General features: G+C 36.5%; 1 protein-coding gene across 1 annotated transcript; it reads left to right on the top strand.

Moving 5' to 3' along the window:
* Nucleotides 1-27,538, top strand: LOC106075680 (uncharacterized). Its single transcript, XM_056007356.1, has 11 exons — nt 1-92; nt 4,531-4,716; nt 9,622-9,695; nt 11,774-11,915; nt 12,989-13,109; nt 15,338-15,458; nt 17,800-17,982; nt 18,303-18,426; nt 21,318-21,526; nt 25,275-25,491; nt 26,362-27,538. The coding sequence occupies exons 2-11, from the start codon at nt 4,536-4,538 to the stop codon at nt 27,099-27,101; spliced, it is 2,112 nt and encodes a 703-aa protein (XP_055863331.1). The 5' UTR covers nt 1-92; nt 4,531-4,535; the 3' UTR covers nt 27,102-27,538.
* Nucleotides 27,539-27,864: the final 326 nt, after the last annotated feature.

The following is a 27,864-nucleotide window of genomic DNA, read 5'->3' on the forward strand; positions in this document are numbered from 1 at the left end:
TTCTAAATAGTCAGAGTAGACTCCTTTCAAGTGTTAAATTATTTGACGATGAAAAAGTTGAGGATGAACTTTTCCACGATAGAGTGTGACAGGTAAGTTGCTTTTTATAATTGATTTAAACGTTCTTTTTGAGGCACACCAAACAACAATATGTATAAACATGAACTTCATTGATGATGTGATTTGGGAAACTCTGAATTGCATTTTGCATTTTAAAAAATAAATGAAAACAAAGCTAATGATACTGTGTATAGAAATTGCGGTTCAACAAGAACTATTTATTAAACTGTGTATTTTTTAAATGTTAAATATTCATACGTAAATATACAAACTTCAGACCTATTTTTAAAAACAAAAAAGAACAATCTGGGAAGGCATGGGCGTGGCCACATTTTATTTACGGGGGGGGGGGGGTTCGCCCCCTCTCAGCCCCCCCCCCGGGCGGAAAATAAAATATATGTGTGTGTGTGTATGTATGTGTGTTTGTGTGTACATAATTAATCTTTATTACATTCTGACCCTTCATTCTTTTGGAAGAAGTTTACTGTAGGCCTACAATAGTCAAAATCATATGTTGGGGGGGGGGGGTTTAAACTAAAAAAAAAATTTTAATTCTAAACCCCATTTAGCTACGGTCATAGAATTCGGTGACTGTAGTTTGCTTTAGAATAATATTGAAGAGAGAGGTTTTCCACCTCAAAACTCTCTGTAGGGGGATTTTAAACTCAAAACCATCTGGAGGGGATTTTAAACTTTAAAAAACGCCATCTGCGGGGGGGGGGGGGTAAATTCAAAACCCCCATTGCCATGACTACGTTCAAAGAATTTTAGTGTGTAATTTTTTTTTTTTTTTAATTTTGAAGAGGTTTTTTTTTAGCATCAAACCCCTCTGAGGGATTTAAACGCTCTTAGCATTTTGAGTGCGTAATTTGCTTTTTTTTTTATATTGAAGAGGTATTTGTTAGCTTCAAACCCCAATGCAAGGGGTGGGGGTTAACTTCAAAACCCCCTTTGACTACACTCATAGAACTTTGAGTGCGTAATTTGCTTTTTTTTATATTGAAGAGATATTTTTTAGCTTCAAATCCCGCTGAAGGGGGTTTACACTCAAAACCCTTATGGCTACGTAATTTGCTTTTTGGTATTGAAGAGGGGGTTTATCGTAAATTATGGAGGGGGGTTTAAAATCAAAATTTTCCTTAGCTGTGTTCTTGGAATTTGTGGATTGTCGTTTGCATTTTTTTGTATTGTTTTATAGAAGAGGGGGATTTAACTGCTAAACCTCCTGGTAGGAACAAGTTATGGTTTAGTATTAAAATCTCACCTAAAATAAACAAAATCAAGCAAAAAATCAGTACTAAATTCCGACACCCCTACCCCTGCTACGCCCCTGGGAAGGTCATAATATCAACAATCAAACATACGGGTATACATTTATTTTATTACACAATTAAACTTAACTCTTTCTCTCCGTAATTATTTTCTACGTTCCGATGTAATTATTCATTTTGCTTATTTGTTTCACTCCCCTGTTCTGATTAAACTTTAATAACGTTTTTGTTTGTTATCAGGAAATATTTTATTAGGTATATAGAAATATAGGAGAATGCGCTCTCTTTTTATGTAACACAAAGTTTATAAAACCAAAAATTAGTTGAATGGGGTCAAATCTACATCGTCAGTTACATTCGTGTGACGAGGGTTCAAATTCACTAGAGGCCTTAATATATGTAAATATATTTAGCAGGAAATGTTTCTTGCATTTCATTTCATTTCCCGCGGCATTTATAAGAGCTCTTTAGTTTCTTTCGGAAGCTTTTAACTGCCAACTGCTCTGCTTTAGGCTTGAGCAGCACAAACAGGCGCATCAGATGGTCTTTAGGCTTGAGCAGCACAAACAGGCGCATGAGATGGTCTTTAGGCTTGAGCAGCACAAACAGGTGCATGAGATGGTCTTTAGGCTTGAGCAGCACAAACAGGCGCATGAGATGGTCTTTAGGCTTGAGCAGCACAAACAGGCGCATGAGATGGTCTTTAGGCTTGAGCAGCACAAACAGGCGCATGAGATGGTCTTTAGGCTTGAGCAGCACAAACAGGTGCATAAGATGGTCTTTAGGCTTGAGCAGCACAAACAGGTGCATGAGATGGTCTTTAGGCTTGAGCAGCACAAACAGGCGCATGAGATGGTCTTTAGGCTTGAGCAGCACAAACAGGTGCATGAGATGGTCTTTAGGCTTGAGCAGCACAAACAGGTTCATGAGATGGTCTTTAGGCTTGAGCAGCACAAACAGGTGCATGAGATGGTCTTTAGGCTTGAGCAGCACAAACAGGCGCATGAGATGGTCTTTAGGCTTGAGCAGCACAAACAGGTGCATGAGATGGTCTTTAGGCTTGAGCAGCACAAACAGGTGCATGAGATGGTCTTTAGGCTTGAGCAGCACAAACAGGCGCATGAGATGGTCTTTAGGCTTGAGCAGCACAAACAGGCGCATGAGATGGTCTTTAGGCTTGAGCAGCACAAACAGGTGCATGAGATGGTCTTTAGGCTTGAGCAGCACAAACAGGTGCATGAGATGGTCTTTAGGCTTGAGCAGCACAAACATGTGCATGAGATGGTCTTTAGGCTTGAGCAGCACAAACAGGTGCATGAGATGGTCTTTAGGCTTAAGCAGCACAAACAGGCGCATGAGATGGTCTTTAGGCTTGAGCAGCATTAATAGGCGCATGAGATGGTCTTTAGGCTTGAGCAGCTCTAATAGGCGCATGAGATGGTCTTTTGTTTACGCGGAGTGCTTTTTTGAATCCACGCCGCAGTTGTCAAAAGAAAAGATTTGCTTCAACACTATGTAGACATGTATTAACATTAAAGTTTTATTTGTGTCGTAGTTTTGTAAGCGTATGCTTTGACTGCGCTAGATTGACCAAATTTGTATATCACAGTTTGGTCTTCGTAGACCCATGAATTAGTGCACTCTTCCTTAATTTTCAGACGCCAATACAATACATTCTTCTTAAAAAAGTATAGCTTTTATAAAGCGCTACTTTCAACCCTACTAGCATGCTCAGAGCGCTATGTTCCAGTCTCATTTGTGGGGGGAAGGGGTATATGGGAGAATGCTTTCCGTGCTGTCTTTAGGCGCTTAGTAAACACAACTCTGCTGGAGTCGGGTGTCGAACCTCGAGCCCCCTACATAAGTAGCCAAGCCAAGTTCAAGCATACTTAAGCTCTCAATCACGCATTCTTGTCGAGAGTTAAATTCTTCTTTAAAATGTGTTCCGAATAGTCAGGCGCTGTCAGGGTCCAATATAGTCTGAGAGATTTTCTATGTGGCAGTTCTGCAGAAGTACCTTTGAATGATATTCTTCCTATGATGTCTTCGTAATCAGAGAACATTGTAATTTTAGTTAACTTTCTTTATCGCTTTGTCACTCTGTCTTTGTGACTTTCTCTCTGGTCAAAAGTTTTTACACGTTACTAATCCCACACCCTAATCTCGGATCAAGCTGAAATTTTGCACAAAATATTTTCTATTACCTGACAAAATATTTTCTATTACTTGACAACACAAGAATCAATTTAAAAAAATTAACTTATTACATAATTAAACATTGGTAGGCCTAATTACTTATTTTGTTAGGTATCTCAAAAAGGGAAAAATTGTACTTGACTGAAGTAGTGGTATAAGCTGAATTAGTCCCCTTTATAGGTCGTAATCTGAAGCTTAGTGAACACAACCATGACATAGAATGTCATAGAAACAATATATAACTATACAATCTTCCATGTTCATACGCTCTTCGTTTGCAGAGTAGTTACCAAGTTGGCTTGAGAAGTATGAGAAGGCTTTAGTCCAGAAGTTCAGATTCAGGTCATTCACCTTTATTTCAATAAATACATTAAAAAAACGATTCTTTCTCCACCACACCTTCCCAACTGGTCCAGACAAATGACAGGATCATAGAGTATTGAGAAAGCTAAAAGCATGAAATTGCACTAAACAAAACCAATATTTCTAATCGCACAGAGTTATTATTTTTAGTCTAGGTATATTACAAATTTAATAACAAGACTGATCCAAACTAATGGATACACTTAATCAAAGTTTTATTGTTGTTGTTTTTAAGTATTTTTTTTTTATATTTTGGTTGTTTGTTTCTAAGTTGCTGTTGTATAATGTAACTTGTATGCTCAGCTGAAATATATTTCAGTCTTTACCGAAGGCAAAGAGACATTTGAGTCGAGTGTGGGTATTCCCGCTGAAAGCGTTTTCAAAATAAAAAAAGATTTAAGTCAAATTTTAGGATGATTTTATTTTAAAAGATTATAACGATCAAACCAGAAATTTCATTTTGTTGGTTGTTATATATTTTTCATAAAGATATACACATCTATCACATTTTTAAAGATAATCATTAGCACTGTTTTCAAATATCTTTCCAGCTTCTAGAACCCTCGAAAAGTTTGCAAGCTTATAAAATTGTTCAAAAAATAAAAGTAAGTGTTTTACAGATTTATACTTTTTTTTTCAGATAAAATGAAGGAGATGGGCATATTCCAAACAGTTATTAGGAGCGCTGTCATAGCAACGATTGTCTTTCATAATGTAACAGCTTTTCCTGAAGGTCGAATCGTTTCTCAAGGAGAAAATGTTTTAGAAGTTTATCAACTAGATATTAGTAGCGGAACTGAGCGTGATTTTACAGAGATCAATAGAGGTTTGACCACCTTTCATTCTATAGAGCACAGTAAACTATGACATAAAAGTATAAATAGAATCTAACAGAGCATAGTAATACATATCTAATAATCTAATATCCAGCATATTAATCAAAAACCGTTTGACCAATCTTGATAAAACTTGCCATAATTGTTCCTTAGGCCATGGCAGAGATCGTAGTGTATCTTGAATGTCCTCACACAACCGGAGGGGGGGGGAGGCTAAAATTAATGAAATACATAAAGTTATCTCCATTTAAGAGTTAAACGTTTAGACAAATCGAGTAGACCCAGCCCGCAGCCCGCGGGTAGTATTCGGCTATAATATATAAATTAGAAAGTAAGGTGTATGTATGTATGTCCCGCATAGAAATCAAAACCGTTTGATCATTCTTGATAATGCTTGGAATAAATGTTTCTTAGATCATGTCGGAGACCGTAGTGTATGTTTAATGTCCCTCCCACAACCGGAAGGCCCTTCAAATTAAAAAAAAAAAACGTAAATATATCTATATTAAAGGAAGAAAATTTTAAACAAATCGGGTAAAGCCGTATTTTATATTTAATATTTGATATCATTATTTCGGCTAAACTGGTAAACCCATTTTCATACTCTACTTTCATTTTAGAGACAAAATTTTTTTTAAATTGATAAGTGAACATTCGCCATATGTTTGACATATATTATAGATCTAAATCCATTCCACTAGATCGGTAATATCCAAACTAAGGTCCACAGGCCGCGGATCATATCCAGCTAGTAGAATATAACGGAACATATCAAATATAATATATTTAGAATATAACAGAAAATATTGGATATTTTCATACATGTATGAAAAACTATCATGATAATCATTTTGTTGTATTAGATCCAACGCATAATTTTTCAACTCAGAACCGGACACAACATATGTTCCGGAAGCTTAAAGTCGGTAGGAGCGAAACCTGCCCTTGTGGAGCATCCCCTGAATCAGATGTCCTTTATGGTTCGAGATGACCGCATCCCTTCTATGAACCATGTGACCCGGGAAAGGCTTTTATCCCGTGGCCAGGATGAGATATGGGCTCTTCACCAACCCCTTATTAAGCTTATAACACCACTTCAGTCAAGTACTATTATTTTCCTTTGGAAATGTGACTAGTTCAACTTATACCACTACTTCAGTCAAGAATTATTTATTTCCCTTGTTTGAGATACCAAAACAAAGTAATTTATTACCAATAGTCAATTAACTAATTGGTTGGCTTTTTTATGTATCCACGTGTTATCACGTACAAGAAATAATTGTGCGAAATTTCAGCTTGATCCGAGATTGGGTGTGGAAGAAATAACGTGTACAAACAAACGAACAAGGGCAGCTACCTAGCAGAAAAAACGTGTACAAACGAACTAACAAGGGTAACTTCCTAGCAGAAATAACGTGTACAAACAAACGAACAAGCCTAGCAGAAATAACGTGTACAAACGAACGAACAAGGGCAGATACCTAGCAGAAATAACGTGTACAAACAAACGAACAAGGGCAGCTACCTAGCAGAAATAACGTGTACAAACGAACGAACAAGGGCAGCTACCTAGCAGAAATAACGTGTACAAACGAACGAATAAGGGTAACTTCCTAGCAGAAATAACGTGTACAAACGAACGAATAAGGGTAACTTCCTAGCAGAAATAACGTGTACAAACGAACGAACAAGGGTAACTTCCTAGCAGAAATAACGTGTACAAACAAACGAACAAGCCTAGCAGAAATAACGTGTACAAACGAACGAACAAGGGCAGCTACCTAGCAGAAATAATGTGTACAAACGAACGAACAAGGGCAGATACCTAGCAGAAATAATGTGTACAAACAAACGAACAAGGGTAGCTACCTAGCAGAAATAACGTGTACAAACAGACGAACAAGGGTAGCTACCTAGCAGAAATAACGTGTACAAACAAACGAACGAGGGCAGCTACCTAGCAGAAATAACGGAGAGATGATATAGATAAACTACTATGTATTGAGAGGGTTAAAATTAATGTTCAATTCTTTAATTAATTAGTTGGAAACAGCGACGTTCAATGTAGTTTAGAGTATTGTAAAAATCTCTATTAGAATGGAACAGCATATAGAATTTAACAGGATTAAGAATAATATCAGGTGACCGAGCCTCGCTCGAATGAATAATTTGTTAAGGAAGGATATATACCCGAAGTCATTTTGAGAACATTTTTGTACCAGGTGGCCGAACCTCGCTCTGTTAAATAATTTCGGAAGGTTATATACCCGAAGTCATTTTGGGAATATTCTTGTAATTACGAAAATGAACGATCGGATAAAGACTACTGAAGAGTTGTTTTAGTGTTCTGTTAGTTCTAATTGTAGGCCTAATTGAACATGTCGATTAAATTTAAAGTCTTTTAAGTCCTCCTACAGTCTAGACAAACTACAGCTCAAGTCCGTCTTAAAGTTTTGCAATCCATCTTTTGCGTAGGCTTACTAGTATTGGCTTGGAGAAAGTCTTTGCAGTGTAACTTCTCTACGTTATAGGGTAAAACATGCACTTAGTGACAAAGTAAAATGGTTCATTTTTTCTTATTAGACTTAAATCATTGCATTAGTTTTCTCAAGAAACGTTTCCATAGGGCACCTCTGTTACGCCGAATAATATGCTCGTTACCCATACGGGATACGTGCCCTGCCCAAGCCTGACTGTCGGACTATAAGAAGTTCATACCAGCTTTTGCCATCCATCCATTCCAGTGGTGCTATGACCTGCTTTTACACATCCCTCCATTCAGAACTCTCCTGGGCTTTCCGTCAACACGCCCTAACACCAAGCTTTTTACCGAGGTTTATAGTTAAACCAAAAGAGACTGCAGCGTACGCAAACTCGTTGACCGCTAGATGGATATCATGTTTAGTGTGATCAAGTAAGGCGTAGAGAAGCTGTGTTATGACCATTTCCCTTGTTTTGGTACAGGACAGTAGACACTGAAGCATGAACACATGGTAATAATTCACCAGCAAAATAATAATAATAATAAGGCTTGTCTTAGAGTCCGAAAATTAATGAGGATTGCAGCTGTGACCTACATATCTTGCCACATCCAAGGCAAGCATAACCATTGTCCGCGGTGCTCGATTAAGATTTTCTTTTAGCGTCTGCGTCTGTCCTAGGCAGCAAATTTTATTTTGGTCTCAAATGTGTATCCGCGGCCTTTGTATAGAGGGAATTCTTTAAGTCCGAAAGTTACGCTGGACAGAGCAGTATCCTGTATGGGAGACGAATCTCAGACGAACGCATGCCAAAGGCATCTTTTTTTGGTGAGCTAAAAAGTGGTCGACGTAAAACCGAAACGCTTAAAACACCAGCTTATGGCGCAAACTTGACTTAGCTGACATAGAAGAGAGCACATGGTTGCATGCAACCTCAGAACGAGACAGCTGGAGGTCAGCAGCAAAATAAACAACAAAGTAAAAGGTATCTACACCGCTCTACACAATTAAAGTGTAAACAATTTATTAAGCACTTAAAACACAATAACTAATCATACATCGGCACATTTAATTTCATTACTTTTCTTTCATAGTTCAAATAATAAATCAATCTACAGTAAGATGGTGCGCAAATGTTTAATTAGACCTATTGATTCTTTAAAACTCGTTATTGTTTGCAAAGAAATATTTTAGTGTACTGCGGTAAGCTTAGTGACGTAAGCAGCGTTTTTCCCATTTACGTCATGGAAAATTTTCATTCATAAAACATTCTAGCCAAAATTAATTTTTCGATAATGAGGCATTTTCAAACCGATATAACGGTCGATCTCGAGTTTTCCCAATGTGGCCAATGAGTTGAGAATTTTTTTCTCACTATTATGCACATACCGTGAAATTTTAAAGAAAATCGTTAGAGCCGTTTTTGAAATAAAATTTATATATATATATATATATATATATATATATATATATATATATATATATATATATATAAATATATATACATACATACAAGAATTGCTCGCTTAAGAGTATAGGATATATATATATTATATATATAAATATATATACATACATACAAGAATTGCTCGCTTAAGAGTATAGGATAACAGAACATATACAAGAACATACAGCATATTACAAAATATAGTCTGCATTAGTTATGACGAAATAAATAAGTACCAGCTCTGCGTGACCATGTGAAGAACTGAACATATTTAATCTTCGGATTCGAAGAAGAATCCCTTTCATAACTTGCTCTTTCTCTCTCTTTAATCCCCCCCCTCTCTCTCTCTCTCTCTGTTTCGTTTTGCTCTCTCTTTACTCTGTTTCTATTTTTTTGGCTCTCTATCAATCTTTCTATCTTTGCACGCTCTTTTTGTTTCTCTCTCTTTTTTTTTTTAGTTCTCTCTCTCTCTCTCTTTGCTCTCTATCACTTTTTGTATCCTCTTTTTTCTGCTTTCTCTTTTTTGAATGCTCTCTCTTTCAGTCTCATTCTCTCAACTGTTCTCCTGTTTTAAGTAAACATATTTCGTATAGTCGGAGCACCGCAATTATCTGGAAACAAAAAAGTCCCTGAGTATTAAAGTAACTGAGTACCAATGTAACTGAGTTTAAACCGAGTCTTCCCAAGTGTTCCCAAGTAACTGAGTTTCAAAGTAACCGAGTATCAAAGTAAATTAGTACCAAAGGAACTGAGTATCAAAGTAACTGAGCACCAAAGTAACACACAGAGCTTAAACTGAGTATCCAAGTAACTGTGTTCCCAAGTAACTGAGTTTTAAAGTAACCGAGTATCAATGTAAATTAGTACCAAAGGATCTGAGTATCAAAGTAACTGAGTATTAATTAACTGAGTATCAAAGTAACTAAGTATCAAAGTAAGATATTCTCTGTTTGGTTTCCACTCTCTAGGTCTCTGCCCACCTTCTCTGTGTGTCAGTCAAGATGAAAGACCAACAGGTACAGGGGGCTCCGTCTTTTTTCAAGTAGGTAACATTTCTGTTCATTTTATCGAGGCTGTTAGTTTTTAACAAATCGGCTTTCAAAATTCTGTAAGTTAGTAAACTCAGGCCCGGACTTAATAGTGTATACACTATACAAGATCTTAATGCTGAATGAATCTCGCATATTTTTTTTTTTTTTTACCAAGTGATACTGCCTTGTGCTTGTGACAAGCGGGGTTAAATGATGTCCGTTTAAGTGTGTCTAGGGGGGTTTTAGTTTTTGGACCCACATTTGCACAAAAGCACTGACAGGTAGAGAGTTAAAAAGGCAGGCAACTAATTATATAAAATGTATATAAAATGATATACAGGTTTATTATTATCATACAAGGTTAATGATTGAGTGAAAAATTGTAGACTCCCTGGCTTTACCGACAAGCAATATTTCCAGTAGTAAAAGCAAAAAAAAAAAATGCATATTGTGAGGTATCTGCAGTGCATTATCCTGCTATTAAAAAGCTTTAGTTTAAAAACCTTATCTACTATTCTTACTGACTTAGACCCTCCCGCGTCGTTCAGTGCATTGGGCTGCAAGCTGATTCCACAAAAATCTGTCGTTGGCAATGTCTGAAGCCTCTTCCCACCTGCTCTGAGGACATCCTTGAAAGTGTAGCGCCAAGTTGTACTAGGATGTCCCTGTTTGCGCTTTCCTCGTAATGGCCTCCATATCATCGCAACTCTATTATGTGTAATTCATTTTGTCGGAGAACATGTCCCGCAAACCTCATGCGACGCTCTGTCACAACCTTACTAAGGAGTCGACTCCCAGTTCGGTATAGGATTTCCTTGACTGAGACTCGATCTCTATAACTGATTCCTAAAATCCGTCTTAGCCATCTTTGTTGAGCCACATTTAGTCTTTTTCAATTTCGGCAGATGACTATTCACTGCACTTTATTAATGTAGCCCAGCCACTGGCAGAAATTGGTAACCTCTATTGCTAGCTATTGGAATTAGGTGAATGTAGTTTGCTTTAGATTTTATATCAAAAAGGGAAGTTTTATCGTCAAAATCATTTTATGGGTTTTAAACTAAAAAATCTGTGTTTTTTTGTTGTTTTTTTTTAATTCAAAACCTCATTAGCTACGGTCATAGAATTTGATGACTGTAGTTTGCTTTAGAATAAAATTGAAGAGAGAGGTTTTTAACCCCAAAACTCTCTTTATGAGAGTATTTAAACTCAAAACCATCAGGAGGGCTTTTAAACTTAAAAAAAAAGCCCTCTGGAGGAGGGGGTTTAAACTCAAAACACCTTTTGGCTTGGCTACGCTCATAGAATTTTGAGTGTGTAATTTGCTATTTTTTTATATTGAAGAGGTTGTTTTTAGCTTCAAATCCCAGTGAAGAGGGGTTTAAACTCAAAAATCCTTTGGCTACGCTCATAGAATTTTGAGTGTGTAATTTGTTTTTTTTATATTGAAGAGGTTGTTTTTAGCTCTAAACCCCACTGGAGGGGAGTTTTAAACACAAAACCCTTTTGGATACGCTCATTGAATCTGGTGTATGGATAGTCTTATATTGAAGAGGGGGTTTTATCGTGAATTTCGAAGGGGATTTAAAATAAAAATCACCCTTAGCTATGCTCTTGGAATTTGGGGATTTTCGTTTGCATTTTTTTTTTGTTTATTTATTTTGTTTTATAGAAGATGGGGATTTGACTCCCTGGTAGGGGGTTTTAAACTCAAACCCCCCTTGGCTGCTCTGGGGGGAAGAGATGGTTTAGTTTTAAAATCTCACCTAAAAAAATAAAATCAAAGCAAAAAATCAGTCACTAATCCCCCCCCCCCCGCAAGGGGGTATTTTCATTTCTGGGGGGAGGTTAAACCCCAACCCCCACTGGTTACGCCCATGATATATATATATATATATATATATATATATATATATACACACACACACACAAGAATTGCTCGCTTTAAGAGTATAGGATGTGCTCTTTTTTTTTTTTTTTACAAATCACCCTTGCTTTTAAAAGAAAATCTTTAAAATATAATTTTTTGTTACAATATCGTAAGATTTATTGTTCGTGTTGACCAAGAATTACACCTACGTCATCTTAGGGAGACATTGTCCTTGACGACAAGCTGAGCAAGATAATTTATTCAGAGAAACACACCGCACGTCATAGAAGAGCTCTAATACAAGACCGGAAAAGACTCTGGGATAACGGTGTGGTTTTTTATGAAATGAACGAGGACATTAGTAAGCTTTCTTTTTTTTTTTTAAATGTCAGATTCTAAATATTTATCTATCTATCTATATCTATAGGCCTATCTCTCTCTCTGTCTCTCTCTGCTTCACTCTCTGTATATAAGTGTATATAAATATATATATACTAGCAGCACACACACATATGTATATCTATAATACATGGTTGCAGGATACAGGATGGCTGCCTGGTCGTGCAGTTTGCGCGCTGAACTGTCGTTTGGATTTATCGATAGTCCCGGGTTCAAACCCTGCCCGCTCCCATCCCCCGTCGTTCTGCGGGAGGTTTGGACTAGGAAGTAACTATCTTGAACTCTGAAGGAACATCCGAAACATGTAAAACAAAACAAACAAAAATTTATAACATAAAGCACTAAGTAAGGCGTATGTAGGTCTAGAATAGACCCATTTTCATACTCTGTTTTCGTGGCAAAAACAAGAGAACATTCTCCATGTTTGACATTTATAGATCTAAATCCAATCCTGTAGATCTGAAATACCGAAACTAAGGCAGGCAAGCAGCGGGTTATATCCAGCTAGTATGTATATTAGATATAATGTAGTATATAATATATCTATATACTAGCAGTACACACGGCTACACCCGTTGATTTGTTCCCATGCGTTATGTATATCAAATATAGAGATGTCATATTATTATTTTTAGCGCCTTCTTTCCTATGCTAGGATCGAGACTATGATAATGTGTTATATTTTAATTGTTAAATAAATTCGCAAGTTTTTCACAGTACGTAGAAACCACAAAGCGTATTTCTTTCTCGCTATTGATTTAGATTGGATGGTAGTAAAATAAGCACAAATTGTCTTTTTGTACGAGTCTGTGCAGTTCTGACTATGAGAGTTACCTCATTACTATACACGCATATACAATATCAATGAATCAATGAATATCAATGAACAAGCTACTTTATAACGATACACGCGTATACAATATCAATGTCTCCCTTAAAATTGTCTGAATAATTGAAAGTGAATATTAACTTACGAACAGACTGGAGGTTACTTGCCCAAATTTGTATACATTTTATTATTTGTATCATTGATAGGCGAGAATGCGGAACACATTCTTCTGAGAGCCATGAAGCACATAGAAGGACAAACTTGTCTAACATTCAAAGAAAGAAAGCGTCGGGACTTGGATTTTATTCTTTTTGTCAGTGAGGACGGGTGAGTAGACAGACAGGTAAAGACGGGTGGGTAGAGAGACAGGTAAAGACGGGTGAGTGGAGAGACAGGTAAAGACGGGTGAGTAGAGAGACAGGTAAAGACGGGTGGGTAGAGAGACAGGTAAAGACGGGTGAGTGGAGAGACAGGTAAAGACGGGTGGGTAGAGAGACAGGTAAAGACGGGTGAGTAGAGAGACAGGTAAAGACGGGTGAGTGGAGAGACAGGTAAAGACGGGTGGGTAGAGAGACAGGTAAAGACGGGTGAGTGGAGAGACAGGTAAAGACGGGTGAGTAGAGAGACAGGTAAAGACGGGTGAGTGGAGAGACAGGTAAAGACGGGTGAGTAGAGAGACAGGTAAAGACGGGTGAGTGGAGAGACAGGTAAAGACGGGTGAGTAGAGAGACAGGTAAAGACGGGTGAGTAGAGAGACAGGTAAAGACGGGTGAGTAGACAGACAGGTAAAGACGGGTGAGTAGACAGACAGGTAAAGACGGGTGAGTAGAGAGACAGGTAAAGACGGGTGGGTAGAGAGACAGGTAAAGACGGGTGAGTGGAGAGACAGGTAAAGACGGGTGAGTAGAGAGACAGATAAAGACGGGTGAGTAGAGAGACAGTCAGGTAAAGACGGGTGAGTAGAGAGACAGTCAGGTAAAGACGTGTGAGTAGAGAGACAGTCAGGTAAAGACGGGTGAGAAGACAGACAGGTAAAGACGGGTGAGAAGATAGACAGGTAAAGACGGGTGAGTAGAGAGACAGGTAAAGACGGGTGAGTAGAGAGACAGGTAAAGACAGAACACCCCCTTCTTTGGTTTTCTTTGAAAATTAATTCACTTTGGGAAAAAAATAATATACAGGTTGACCTATTTTTTGTGATATTTTTAAAATGCGTCATGAGTAGACTGCGGCTTTTTGGGGACATCCCAAAAAAAAATACAAAGGTTTGATAGAGAGCTTGTGGTTTTTCGCGAATAGTGGTCCCAAGGTTGGAATTCTTTTAGAAATCGTTCTCAAAGAGCATCTAGATCTAGGAGGTCAAAGGAATCTGTGTACGAAATTTCATGCGGATGCGTACGACAGTTGATGAGTAAATAGTAAATTTAAATTATTTATTTTTGCTTTTTATTAATTAACTAGCCTGGCATTACCCGCGGCCTGCGGGTCTAAGTTTGTGTTTACTAATGTAGTGGATTGGATTTAGATGTATGTTAAACTTAGCTAATGATCCTTTCATCTATTAAAAAGGCAAAGAGCGATAGCTGTGTTAAATGAATGGGATTATAAAGTGAACAATTAAACGAAATAATTTTTTGTATGCGATTCATGAATGAATTCGTAAACGAATGCAGTCTATTAAAAATGCTTTAGAAAACCAAATTTGAATGTTTATTTGATCAAAATATGAAATGAATGGACTATAATTAGTATGTTCATGTGTTAAAGTATAAAACTATCTGTGCTAAGAGAAGTTTTATCATCTTAGAGTTGAATTAGAGTTTTATATCTAGGGATGGGATTATAAAGTAAACAATTAAACAAATTAATTTTTAGTAAGTGATTCATTACGGTATTGTCTAATGAAAGAATGTTTGTCAGGAAATCTGCAGTCACAGATATAACGAACTAATTAATTCAAAAAATACTTTTGAAACACAAAATCGAAGGTTAATTTTATTATATAATAAAATCAATGGATCTTCTTTTGTATTTTCATGTATCAAAGTAAAAAAACTATCTGCGCAAAGTGTATTTCTAAAAATTAGATCTAGGTCTAAATCCTTTCGATCTTTTCTATGTCAACATTGTAGACATGGCCTAGATCCATAAAATACTATAGCTGTAATAGAGTCAGACAACTTTTGTTTTTAGGGTCTTAAGTTTGTTTTAGGGCTACAATACATACACTAAGGTCTAAGTTGGTACCTAAGAAACATTCCTGCCAAGTTTTATCAAGATTGGTCAAGCGGTTTTGATGTCTATAAGTAACATACATACACCTCACATTCTACTTTATAGTATAGATTTATATTCATTCTTAACGATATCTGAAATGTTAAATGCAATGTTAATGGGAAAGAAAAAAAAATGAAAACCAAAATATTGGCACTATTGTCGGCGCTATTTTGTCTGGTCACGAGAAGTATTTCCTTACCTTACTGTAGGTTTCCTTAGAGCTCAGCACTGACCACTGTAATATGAATGTCACTTCCTACAGTATGTTGATATTTCAGATGCTGGTCTAAAATCGGTCGTGTTGGAGGAAAGCAGGTAACCAGCATTGGGGTCGGCTGTGAGAATTTAGGCACCGCCTCACACGAGATACTACACGCACTAGGCATTTGGCACGAGCAGGTAAAGAGTAGATAGGTCATTCATAGGTTACAGACAGGCACTACATACATTGTAGATAGGTCATTCATAGGTTACAGACAGGCACTACATACATTGTAGATAGGTCATTCATAGGTTACAGACAGGCACTACATACATTGTAGATAGGTCATTCATAGGTTACAGACAGGCACTACATACATTGTAGATAGGTCATTCATAGGTTACAGACAGGCACTACATACATTGTAGATAGGTCATTCATAGGTTACAGACAGGCACTACATACATTGTAGATAGGTCATTCATAGGTTACAGACAGGCACTACATACATTGTAGATAGGTCATTCATAGGTTACAGACAGGCACTACATACATTGTAGATAGGTCATTCATAGGTTACAGACAGGCACTACATACATTGTAGATAGGTCATTCATAGGTTACAGACAGGCAATACATACATTGTAGATAGGTCATTCATAGGTTATAGACAGGCAATACATAAATTGTAGATAGATCATTCATAGGTTATAGACAGGCAATACATAAATTGTAGATAGATCATTCATAGGTTATAGACAGCCAATACATAAATTGTAGATAGATCATTCATAGGTTATAGACAGGCAATACATACATTGTAGATAGATCATTCATAGGTTACAGACAGGCAATACATAAATTGTAGATAGATCATTCATAGGTTACAGACAGGCAATACATACATTGTAGATAGATCATTCATAGGTTATAGACAGGCAATACATAAATTGTAGATAGGTCATTCATAGGTTATAGACAGGCAATACATAAATTGTAGATAGATCATTCATAGCTACAGACAGGCAATACATAAATTGTAGAGAGGTCATTCATAGGTTACAGACAGGCAATACATAAATTGTAGAGAGGTCATTCATAGGTTATATACAGGCAATACATACATTATAGATAGGTCATAATAAGGCTTGTCTTCGAGTCCAAAGATTGATGAGGAATGTAGTATTTTTCGTGGCTACGCAGCCTACATATTTTGCCACCTCCAGGGCAAGCATAAAAATTGTCCGCCGGTGGTCGACTAAGATTTTCTTTTCGCCGTCTGCGTCTGTCCTCGGCAGCGAATTTTCTTTTGGTCTCAAATGTTTATCCAGCGGCCTTAGTGAGTGACACCAGCTGTCTCGTTCTGAAGCCGCATGCAGCCAGGTGCTCTCTTCAATGTCAGCTAAGGCAAGTTGGCGCCTAAGCTGGTCTTTAAAGCGTTTCCGTGGGGCACCTCTGTTACGTCGACCACCTTTTAGATCACCAGTATCCCATATGCCAAAAGCAGAGTTTTTGAGTTTTGAGTTTTTGGCACATCGGCACAATTTAGGCCATGTCGTGCCCGTAATGCTACAAGGATTACTCTCCTTTACAAGAGCTAAATTCCATACAGTTAAATCATTAAAAACAAGGTCATACATCTTCATATATAAGTTATACAGAGGTCAATTGATCATATCTTTAAAAAGTTATAATTAGTTAGTAGTCATACATAGGTAGTAGAAAAGTCCTTCATAGTTTGTAAATAAGTCATGGTACGCTATGTTTAGGCGCATGCCGTTTTAGTACAAGAAGTTTTATGCTAAACTTTTTGTTCACTGTACTCTAGTGTATATAGTATATATAGTATACATTCCACATAAAAAGGTTAAAAAAAGATCAAATGTTTTGACTATTTCATAAATAAATATCACTGGAGAATTATGATAGTTTACATTCATAGCCGAGACCGATAGTTTACATTCATAGCCGAGACCGATAGTTTACATTCATAGCCGAGACCGATAGTTTACATTCATAGCCGAGACCGATAGTTTACATTCATAGCCGAGACCGATAGTTTACATTCATAGCCGAGACCGTGATATAGAGGTGTATACAACATCCCTCAGGTTTTATTTTATTACAACTCCCTCTGTCTGTCTGGACAAAAGTTAGTCCACGTTATTTCTCCCACACCCAACCTCGGATCAAGCTGAAATGACTTCTCTTGACCAGTTTGGAAGGAGTAGGGGGAGAAAGAACGGGGTATCTGGGTGATCGCTTTTTAAATGTGTATATATATATATATATATATATATATATATATATATATATATATATATATATATATATATATATATATATAAAGGGAACGACCTGAATTCGAACTTGTAGGCTAAAGCCTTTTCAGGCTTCTCAAGCCAACCCGATAACCAATCTGCTAGGGAAAAGTTTATAAACATGGAAGATTGTATAGTTATCTCTTGTTTCTATTTCATGTTTGTGTTCACTAAGCCTCAGACGACAACCAAAGCTTTGCTCGTTATTCTATTCCAGTCACGTCCAGACAGAGACAGCTATATCAATGTATGGTACGAGAACGTCATTGACCAATACCAGAAAGACTTTGACATGGTCAGTGATGATTTGACCACATCACTACAACACGCATATGACTACCAGAGCCTGATGCACTATAGTAGATTCGCCTTCTCCAGAAATGGACAACCTACAATACAGGTAGTTGGGATTTCTCTTGGAAAAGAGTCACATGAAAGGTATTTTAGAAGGTGAACCTTGTGTCAAGAATAAAGGTAACTTCAAAGCATTTTAGAAAAAAAGATTATATATTATATGTATCTTTAACAAAACCAAGTTAGAGATTAATATTTTTAGCCTAACAACAACACAAAAGACTAGGTTATAGTAGTGTAGAGAAAGTAGTGAATAAAAATTACATTATTTTCACATTTGGATGACGCTCGTTTGTCTTAGTTGAATGCAGCGATTATAGACATATTTAAATATCAAACAATCATTGAGCTGTCTTCCATGTCCAGGTCACTGGTTTAGGAGAGGCACATGGACTGTCCATTGGTCAACGGGCGGGACTAAGTAATATGGACATAGCACAATTAAGAGAAATGTATGGCTGTAATAAGAGACACAGTGATTCATTGAATGGTAGGTACAAAGCAAGACTAATACATTTAGAACCTCTAACCAATGTAAAGGTGTGTATATTTTACGTAGACTTTTAAAATATCTTTAAAAATTAAACATATAGATTTGTAAAAGCATAAGAATAGAGAACTAATAATTCAATAGTTAACTAATAAAAGTCATGAATGGTTACTGTCAGGTTTAGGATTTATTTGCGTTTTTAACTAGCTGTATACTACTAAGGTCCCGGGGTTCAACCTGACAAGAGCATCACTCACACACAGTCGTACATACAGTAAACAACTAGGTGAATAGTTTAAATAACAACAAAAATAAATGAATTTAATTGTATGAAACATATATGTGTATGTACAATGAGGATGATAAATAGACAATATATATATATATATATATATATAATAGGTATATATAAAGATATTATACAATAATTAATTTAAGCACCTTTGCTACTGTTATCACTTGTCCCCCTGGTTTTATGGTCCACCAGACTCTAACCGACGGGCGTCACAAAACTGCCAACCTCGGTAATAGTAAAGTTAGACTTCAGATAATCGCCAATTTGACAATGACACTGGCAAGCGACGCCCACAACTTCAACACTGACACCCTATAAACGAAATAACCACAATACTCTCAACTTCTACACTAAAAATAGAAATAGTGACAACCTCATACAGCATACAATAATAGATATCACAAACGAATAACTCACCCTAAACAGGGGTCCCAAGAATCCAACTGAATAATAAGTCCGAGAAACAGGTACAGACAAATAACGTTTTACGGGCCAACACACCGTCCGCTACAACCAAACTCAGAGGGTGAACTGCCTCATGACAAAAAGAATGACCGATAGATGTCACTGGACTTTGTGACGTAGCAAAACAATTCAAAACAAAAAAAAAATACAAGACACTCTCGACCCGTACACGTACTACCAGTAGAGGAAATAAAAACAAGATTCGTATCAAAATTAGATGTACTACAGCCACGTGGAGAGATTTTCATACCTTACTTTGGTGTTTGGATTCTGTTTTCCTTAAAAATCGGAACATAATATTAACGATAATTAGATTTTTTAATGTTTTAGGTAGAAAGTTAAATGTACTGTAAGAGAGTAGTGAGTTAAAATATTTTTCATAAAAATCCGTAAAAACATTATTTCGTAAATGAGAAGATTATTTGTTTATTAATTAGAAGAGGGAGTTCAAACAATTATTTGGCGTTAGTAGATTTTTAAATAAATTCGGAAATTTCTGGCGACGATTTGTAAGAAACAAAATCCGGAACTTTCTTTATCGATTACAAAACTTCTATGTTATGTTTTACAAGAAAATTAAATGTCTAAAAAGTAATTTTCAGTAATCAATTCTAGTAAATTACTTTTTTTAAAAGCCTTATGCGATTTCAAACAATCATTAGGCATAATTCATGTTTTATAAAACAATATCCGGAACATTTTTACACTTAATGAAATATAAGTCAGTATAGAGATTATGATTTAGCATTAATATGCTATTTACATAAAAAACGGAACAACATATTATTGATAATGTGTTTTTGCAACGTTTAAGCACGGAAATTGAATGTAATATAAGTTAGAAGAGCAAACAAACATTTGTTGGCGTTGATTAGTTTTGCACAAAAAAATCCGGAACAATCAATTTTAGATACTTAAAACTATTGAGATGTTATGGGAGGAACATTAAAGGGTAAATCAGATTTTCAATAGCTTTTAGAGTTCTAGTTTTTTAAATCTAATCGTGACGGACAGACCGACCAACAGACAAAACGCACAAAAATAAGCTTCTTTTATTCGGATGGGGGCACTAAACAAAAAATAAATAAAATCTGATTTTTTAAAAAAGTTTAAGGAATTGGTTTAGCACCTGATCATGTTGCGACGTTACGCTACTGCACGAAAATCGCTGCATAAAAAGTCCATTTAAAAAAATGTGCGTGATATTTACATACAAAGTGCATTATTAGCCTTTATAAACAAACAGAAATGTTTTCTTTTAATTTTAGCAGCTAGTTGACCAGAAAAAACGTCTTTAACTATTATTTGTATTTGTTGTAAACATTTCCTGTACATTTTAAAAATATATTTGACTTAGTGATACTGAAAATACACAGAAACTGTCCATCTTTGTTAGCATATTGTAACATTGCCTGCCTTACATTTACGTAATTGTTTTAGAATTGGTGTATTTTTATGAAAAAATCGCTTGCATAATTAATTTTATAAATTAAACGGTTTGCTTTTAGAAAACCAAAAGTAGTCGTTGCACCTAAACTTTTCAAGCCGGATTTAATGATGAAATAATATTTTTCATATCTCTTCTAGTTTTCGAGATCTGAGTGTGACAGACGGACAGACGGATAGACGGACATTTTGCACAAACCTAATAGCGGCTTTTTCCCCTTACGGGGGCCGCTAAAAACAGAGTTAGGAGAAAGAAATAGACACTTGTCTATACTACGCGACAGTTACTAAAGAGAAAGACCCGACATGATATACAAAGCCACGCAAACAGCTTTCAGGTACCTCACAACTGAGTCCAGGTACCCCATAACTGAGGCCAGGTATCTCACAACTGAGGCCCAGTTACCCCACAACTGAGTCCAGGTAACCCCAACTGAATCCAGGTACTGCATAGCGGAGTTCACCGCAACAGATTTCAGGTACTCACAACTTAATCCAGTTGCAATTAAAATTGAATTAATATACTCAGATGCTTCCCAACACTCTCAAATCTCATTGGTGTGTGTGGGGGGGGGGGGAGAACACATGGCAGTAGCGATTTGAGCTTAGGAAGAAATCGATCAGGTTGACATTGCCTTGAGTCCTTGTTACGTTCCTGAGCTTCATTGTGTTTCCTTGTCTGCAGTTTGTCGAGAAGGTTGGATCAAACACCAGAAATCCTGTTACCTTTTCATGACTCAGCCCTCAGTGCAATTTACAGAGGGTAACCGTGTTTGCCAATCAAAGGGAGCACATCTTCTGATTATCAACAGCAAGGGAGAACACAAATTTATAACAAAATTGTCCAACGAAAAGTTTCACAATGTTAAAATTTGGCGTACAGCTGGAAAGAAGGTAACTTAATGTGGTCCTACGCATTTTTTGTAGTAATTACATAATAATAGCAAGGTTACTCTGTTGCCTCCTTCAGTCGTAGACAATGGTTCATCTTATAGGATACTCTCTCATGTGACTATAAAGCCCTTTTCTCAAAGCATTACTGTCAATACAGAAGCGTAAGTGGCGTTTGCTTTGGTGAATAAGAAACCAGTTATTTACTGGCCCCACACGCTTTTCGTTCAGAGCTGACGCCAATGCTTTTTCGCTGTCTGTAGCTTTCTTGGTCACCATCTGTCCATATCGTGCGGTCTAGGGTAGTGGTCGCAAAATGCGGCTCTTTGACTCATTGGCTGTGGCTCTTTCACTAAATTATTAGTGCAGACACGGAATATTATTTATTTGCTTGCATTATCAGTAACCAGTAAATAAACTCATGCCTACAGAAAAGAGGTGCGTTTCTAGAAAGTATCTATAGTATGTGTAGTCGTTGGTCAACAATTAGGTACATCTTTTTAAATGAACTTATTGTTTACTATTATTTGGTCGCTCGGGTGAACAGGCAAACGACCGCGCGGGGGAGGTGCAAACGATTTTTGCGTGAGTTATCTCCACTAAAGACCACAAAGAAGTACTTTTAAGATTATTGAGTTTGAGTATTTGGCACATCGGCACAATTTAGGCCATGTCGTGCACGTAATCCTCCAAGGATGACTCTCCTTTACAAGAGCTAAATTCCATACAGTTAAGGTCTTTTCACAGTTAAAATAGTAAAGGTAGTAAAAATTTAAATAATTACTAAAAATCTTATGTAAATATTATAGGGTCACAATTTCACAGATCAGATCTTCGTAGTCAACCCCACCTCCCGGACAAAGTCCAGTATCTTCCCTGGGTCGACACTATTGAACAGTGTTTTTAAGTTGTGCGCTCTAACAAATTTTTCCCTAACATCCTGGTATCTGGGGCAATCAACGAGGATATGATCCACCGTGAGGCGAGAGTCACAGTACTCACAACGTGGGGGCTCCTCTTTCTTCAGCACAAAGGAATGCGTGAAGTAGGTGTGTCCAATCCTATGTCTGGACAAACGTGATGAGTAGATATAACAAGCATTGTTATTGAGTGCTTTGAAAAACATTAAATTCCATTAAAAGACATTTCAATTTGAAACAGACAAATGAAAAGTATGATGGGTGCAAAAAGTGTTTGTCGATATTCAAAACAAAATGAAACACAAAATACTAACCAATCATTGCATTATTCACCAGAAAGTACTCTGTGCGCATTTCCTGAAGAAATTTACACAATGACAGGATCATTGGTTAAGATTATCCACTCCATTTGGAGCTAAAACTCTTTTCCATTCCCATTTAATGTATTTAATATATATTGCATACATTAATATATATTCGTTGGGTACCGAGAGGAAACATGGAGTTTGAGTTTTGAGTTTAAGTACTGAAAGAAAAGTATTTCTTCTTGAGAAGAGTGCGCAGTATGCAGAGCTAACGATTTAGAACATACTAGTCGACCACAGCATAGAATACGCCGTAATTTTGCATGGCCGGCCTTAGGCCCCTATGTGACCGCAGTGTGCCCCGCGCTTTCAAAAGACCCGCGCTAATTCTAGGTGTAAATTATTAAATTAAACCATTTTATAACTTATAACAGAATTCTCTCAGCCTTCTGATTTACCAGGAGCTTCTTGAAATCTCATGAAATTGCAAAATATACGAAAAAGTCCTGGAAATATCCGGAAATTATTAAAATCTTTTGAAAAATTAAAAAAAAATTGCAGAAATAAAAGAGTGATCTTTCCTTTACTTCTTCTTCTCGTCCAAACTCTTTAGCGACGAAGATAATTTGGTGTATAGACTAATTGACCGGCGGCATAATCCGCTATTTTGCAGGGCCGGCCTTAGGCCACTGCAACCTATGCGACCGAGAGTGGGCCCCGCACTTTCATAGGACCCGCGCTAATTCGTGGTGTATAAATTATTAAATTAATCCATTTTATAATTTATAAGGTCCTGGAAATCTAATGAAATTGCAAAATATACGAAAAGGTCCTGGAAATATCTGGAAATTATTAAAATCTTTTGAAAACTCATACAAATCTTCATTTTGGGGTATCATTCCATATGGAGAACGCCAATCCAACGCGCGATTAAAACGGCATTATGCAATATCCTTAATTCTGGAATCTAGTGAAAGAAGCTTCTCGCGCCTCAAACTAATGAATAATTACTCGAGGTCAAGAATTCTCGTAGATAGATTGAAACATTTGGGTTATCCTTGCTATTGAGCGTGATCTATGCAGAAAATAAAATGTTCATGATATACTGTATGACTTCGCTAAACGCAAGGCTCGTAAAGTTCATGGGATAACTCTATCCGCAGAAATAAAAGAGTAATCTTTCCTTTACTTCTTGCTTCTCGTCCAAACTGTTGAAGGAAGAAATGAATTATATATATAGATTCTCTTTATGAAAGTATGAAACTAAGTTCTAATTAGTTATATTAAAACAGTTTCAAGAAGGGTCAGCTCGACATTGTAATCTAGTAAAAGCCGGAAATAAGTCTGGTCCTTTTGGATAAGAAGTTTACTGACCACTGGTCTAGGGCATTGTATTCGCGGGAGTCAATGTCGATGACCACTGCTTCACATATCAGAGGCAAAGATGTCCAGTTATTCTTGAGTCCGTCACGAGTTGTCCCTAAAGGATGACTCACAATGTAACTCTTCAGTTTTTTGGTTAATACGAATTAAAATAGTGTAGTAATGTTGCGAATTTTACTTTCTATGATACACTTCTTGTTACGTCAGCTGATTTAAAATTCGGAAAATCAGTGTACAAAACTTCTTTTTATGTTCAATGTTATTTTAACAAGCGTGTTTGTGCTTTTTTTTTTTACAGTGTGCATGCTTGTAAAACATTTCAACTGTCAAAAAAAAACAAATAGATTTCGAATGTCGTGATGTTGAGCCAAACTTGTCAGGACATAAATCACTGGATGGACATAGAATGACATCTGGAGATTTAGAAAGGACTAAAATTTATTCGGGCACTTCATTTGAAAATACGAGTTTAGGAACTGACTGGTACATTTATACGTGTATTGAATAAGACCACGTGGATACAATACCAAATTTTTAATACAACATTATTTTGACCTGCCAAATTTTAGCGGCCCCCGAAAAGGGAATAACCGCTGTAAGATTTGTGTGGTCTGTCCGTCCGTCCGTCACGTTTAGATATCACTAGAGAAGATAATAAAAATTCGATATCATGATAATTTTGATTTTTCTAAGTTCTAATACAATTGCTACTTTTTTTTTCTATTCTGAAAAAGAAAATTTAAACATTTTTAATTAGCTCTGCAAGCAGTTTTTCTTAAAAATACACAATTTTTTACAACTATTTACTATTAATAGTAAAACGAAACAGGGTAAACTATATTACTAAGGAAAGTTATTATTCAGTTTATTTTTACACATTTACACATTTTTTTTATCTAACAAAATGTTAGGAAAAAATGTGTATTACTAAATAAATATTTTACATAATACGTTATATATTTATTTTGTATATAAGTCGGCCATTTTTTAAAACAGTAATTAGAAAACAGTGTTTCATATTATATACGTGATGTGAAAAGTATAACATACGAAATATATAGCATTATACATCTCGAGAAACGATCTTTTCCTTTTGTAAACATTGTATCTATTTCAACCTTTGTGTTTCCATTGCACTCGTAGGTTAACGACAGCATGGTGTGGTACGTTAACGAGACAGTCTTCCAGACGATGTCTGATTTCACTGACTGGTCGAGTGGGCACCCAGGTCAGTTGACATCCGTCATATTGGTCAGGAACGAAACGACTAGAGAGTTCCAGTGGCAGGGTGAGTGGGCCGACTCCGGTGACAATGGCGAAGACTTCAGACACCCATTCATTTGTGAAACCCTGACTACACGTAAGTGAATAACTACAGAACGCAACATGCCTGACCGCTTCAACAAAGACACGTGATATTGGATATTTTTACTTACAGAAGATAACTATAAAAAGGCAGCTTTTGATATATGATGTGTTTTAAAAGGTATATGGAAACGTAACTGTACATATTTGTTTACAATACCTCTATTCGAGTCACAACTTCATGGAGCCTGGAACCAGCCTGGACGCTGACCGCTGATCTCCAAAATGACTAACGATTTTCCTAGAATGTAACGGTTGATGTTTACCCTATTGGTCAGAAATGAATTACTAGCGCGTTGGCGACAGGGGGAACACTCTTGTTTGATCGTTATAATTTTTCAAACTAAATAAAGAAAGAAATGTAAATTTGGCTTAAGTAGTAGACTTAAAAAAATTAGCCAACATCGATTTTGTAAAGATAATTTTTTTTCCTGAACATTAATTATATTCGATAATTTCGGAATGTAAGGTATTATTTATTCATATAATAAATTAATTTTGAGGGGAAAAAAATTAAAATCGTCTTCTCAATCTAGATCTAGATTTAAAGGCCTATCATTAGAAATATTCAATAATAGTTTTAACAAAAATACACGGCGTAGTCAGCCGTAGTGTACCGAGATTTTGGGATAAATCAATTTAAAGTTTATTGAAACGTCATCTAATATAGATTTACGTCTAGATTATAGATCTAGGAAGAGTAAATCTTAGGAGTTAAGTCTAAGCCTTGTGTTGGATCTTGATGTCCTTATATTGATACTATCAATAAATAATCGTATAGGTATGCATAGATAAATTGAAATAAGATTTCTTGTATGTGCTTTCTAACTATTCATCTATTCATATAGCATGTTATTAACTCTAGGTCAATGTGAAGAAAGCCAGTATCCGGACCTACGTGATTACAGAGGCCCACTGGACTACACGCAGGAAGGTCACACATGTCAAAAATGGACGGAAAGTTACCCCCAAAACCATACATTGGTCAACTACAGCAGATCCTGGGCAGCTAGTCAAGAAAGGTCATCCGTGGACGGGCTCGGTGACCACAACATGTGTCGAAACCCCGACGGACTTCGACGTTCTCGGCCCTGGTGTTACACGACTAAAGTCAACAGAGTGTGGAGTTACTGTGACGTTCGAAGCTGCCATGACGAGGTGGTCGGTGTCGTGTCAACAGACATACCAGTTGAAAACGTGGATACGTCTTTACCGGCTACATCTATGTCTCCTCTAACAGCAAAAGAAGTCACAGTGGTGACCACATTCCCTGCGACACCAGCTATGCCGATAGCTATCATCCCACTGATGCACCACCCGATAAAAAAATCACCCCAGAAAAAGAAACGTCCGAAAAAACGGCTCTGTAAGAAAGATAAGTCAAGTGATAAGTCAAGTGATAAGTCGAGTGATAAGTCAAGTGATAAGTCAAGTGATAAGTCAAAGAAAAAAGAAAAGAAAAAAGAGAAAGCAAAGAGTGAAAAGAAACACAAACAAAAGTCTCATCCCCAAAAACCTTTTCATAAACATCATCATCATCATCATCATCCACAAAAAGGCAGGAGTCATCGCAGTAAGAATCATCATAAAAAAAGACGTCACTAAAGATAGCACCACAAATAATGTCAATGAAGAAAGAACACACCAAAAAGAAGGTCCTTAAACCAAAGCAGTTGTCATCACTAATGAAGCGTCATAAAAGAAGATTAAAAGAAGCCCAACCGTTATATTTATTGAAAATAAAACAGCAACTTCAGAGTCAATACTTTTTATTTTTCTATAATTCTATGTCATTTTTATAGGGAAAAAAAATGGGTGTCTTTAATAAAAACACCTTTGGCCATTGGTTTCCATCAATCGCCAGCCATAATGCCCTCACGTGTAGCAAATAATAAGTGTACATATTGTACTACATATACAAAGTATGGCTTATTTTAATAGATAGTTGGTGAGCTTCGTTTTCTGTTTTCAAATTAGGCCTACTATAACAGACAATGAAAACAATATTCTATACTATAAAGTTGAATGTAATATGTTACCAATAGAAATCAAAACCGTTTGACCAATCTTGATAAAACTTGGCAGAAATGTTCCTTGGGTACTAAATGGAACCGTTACGTATGAATGGTAGCCCTGAATCAAACTTAAGACCCTCAAAACAAAAGTTGCTCAACTCTATAAAAGCCTTAGTATTTTATAGATCTAGGCCATGTTTACCATGTCTACATGATGAGACATGACGGAGAGGTCACGCATGCGCAGATCTCTGGATCTAAATTAGCCCTAATTCAAGAAAACATAATTTTTTACTTTTACACATGAACATACAAATTAGTGTCTATTCATTTAATTATTCAATGAAAATTAA

This window comes from Biomphalaria glabrata, chromosome 13 (assembly GCF_947242115.1).
Source record: "Biomphalaria glabrata chromosome 13, xgBioGlab47.1, whole genome shotgun sequence".
In the NCBI taxonomy this organism is placed as follows: Eukaryota; Metazoa; Mollusca; class Gastropoda; family Planorbidae; genus Biomphalaria; species Biomphalaria glabrata.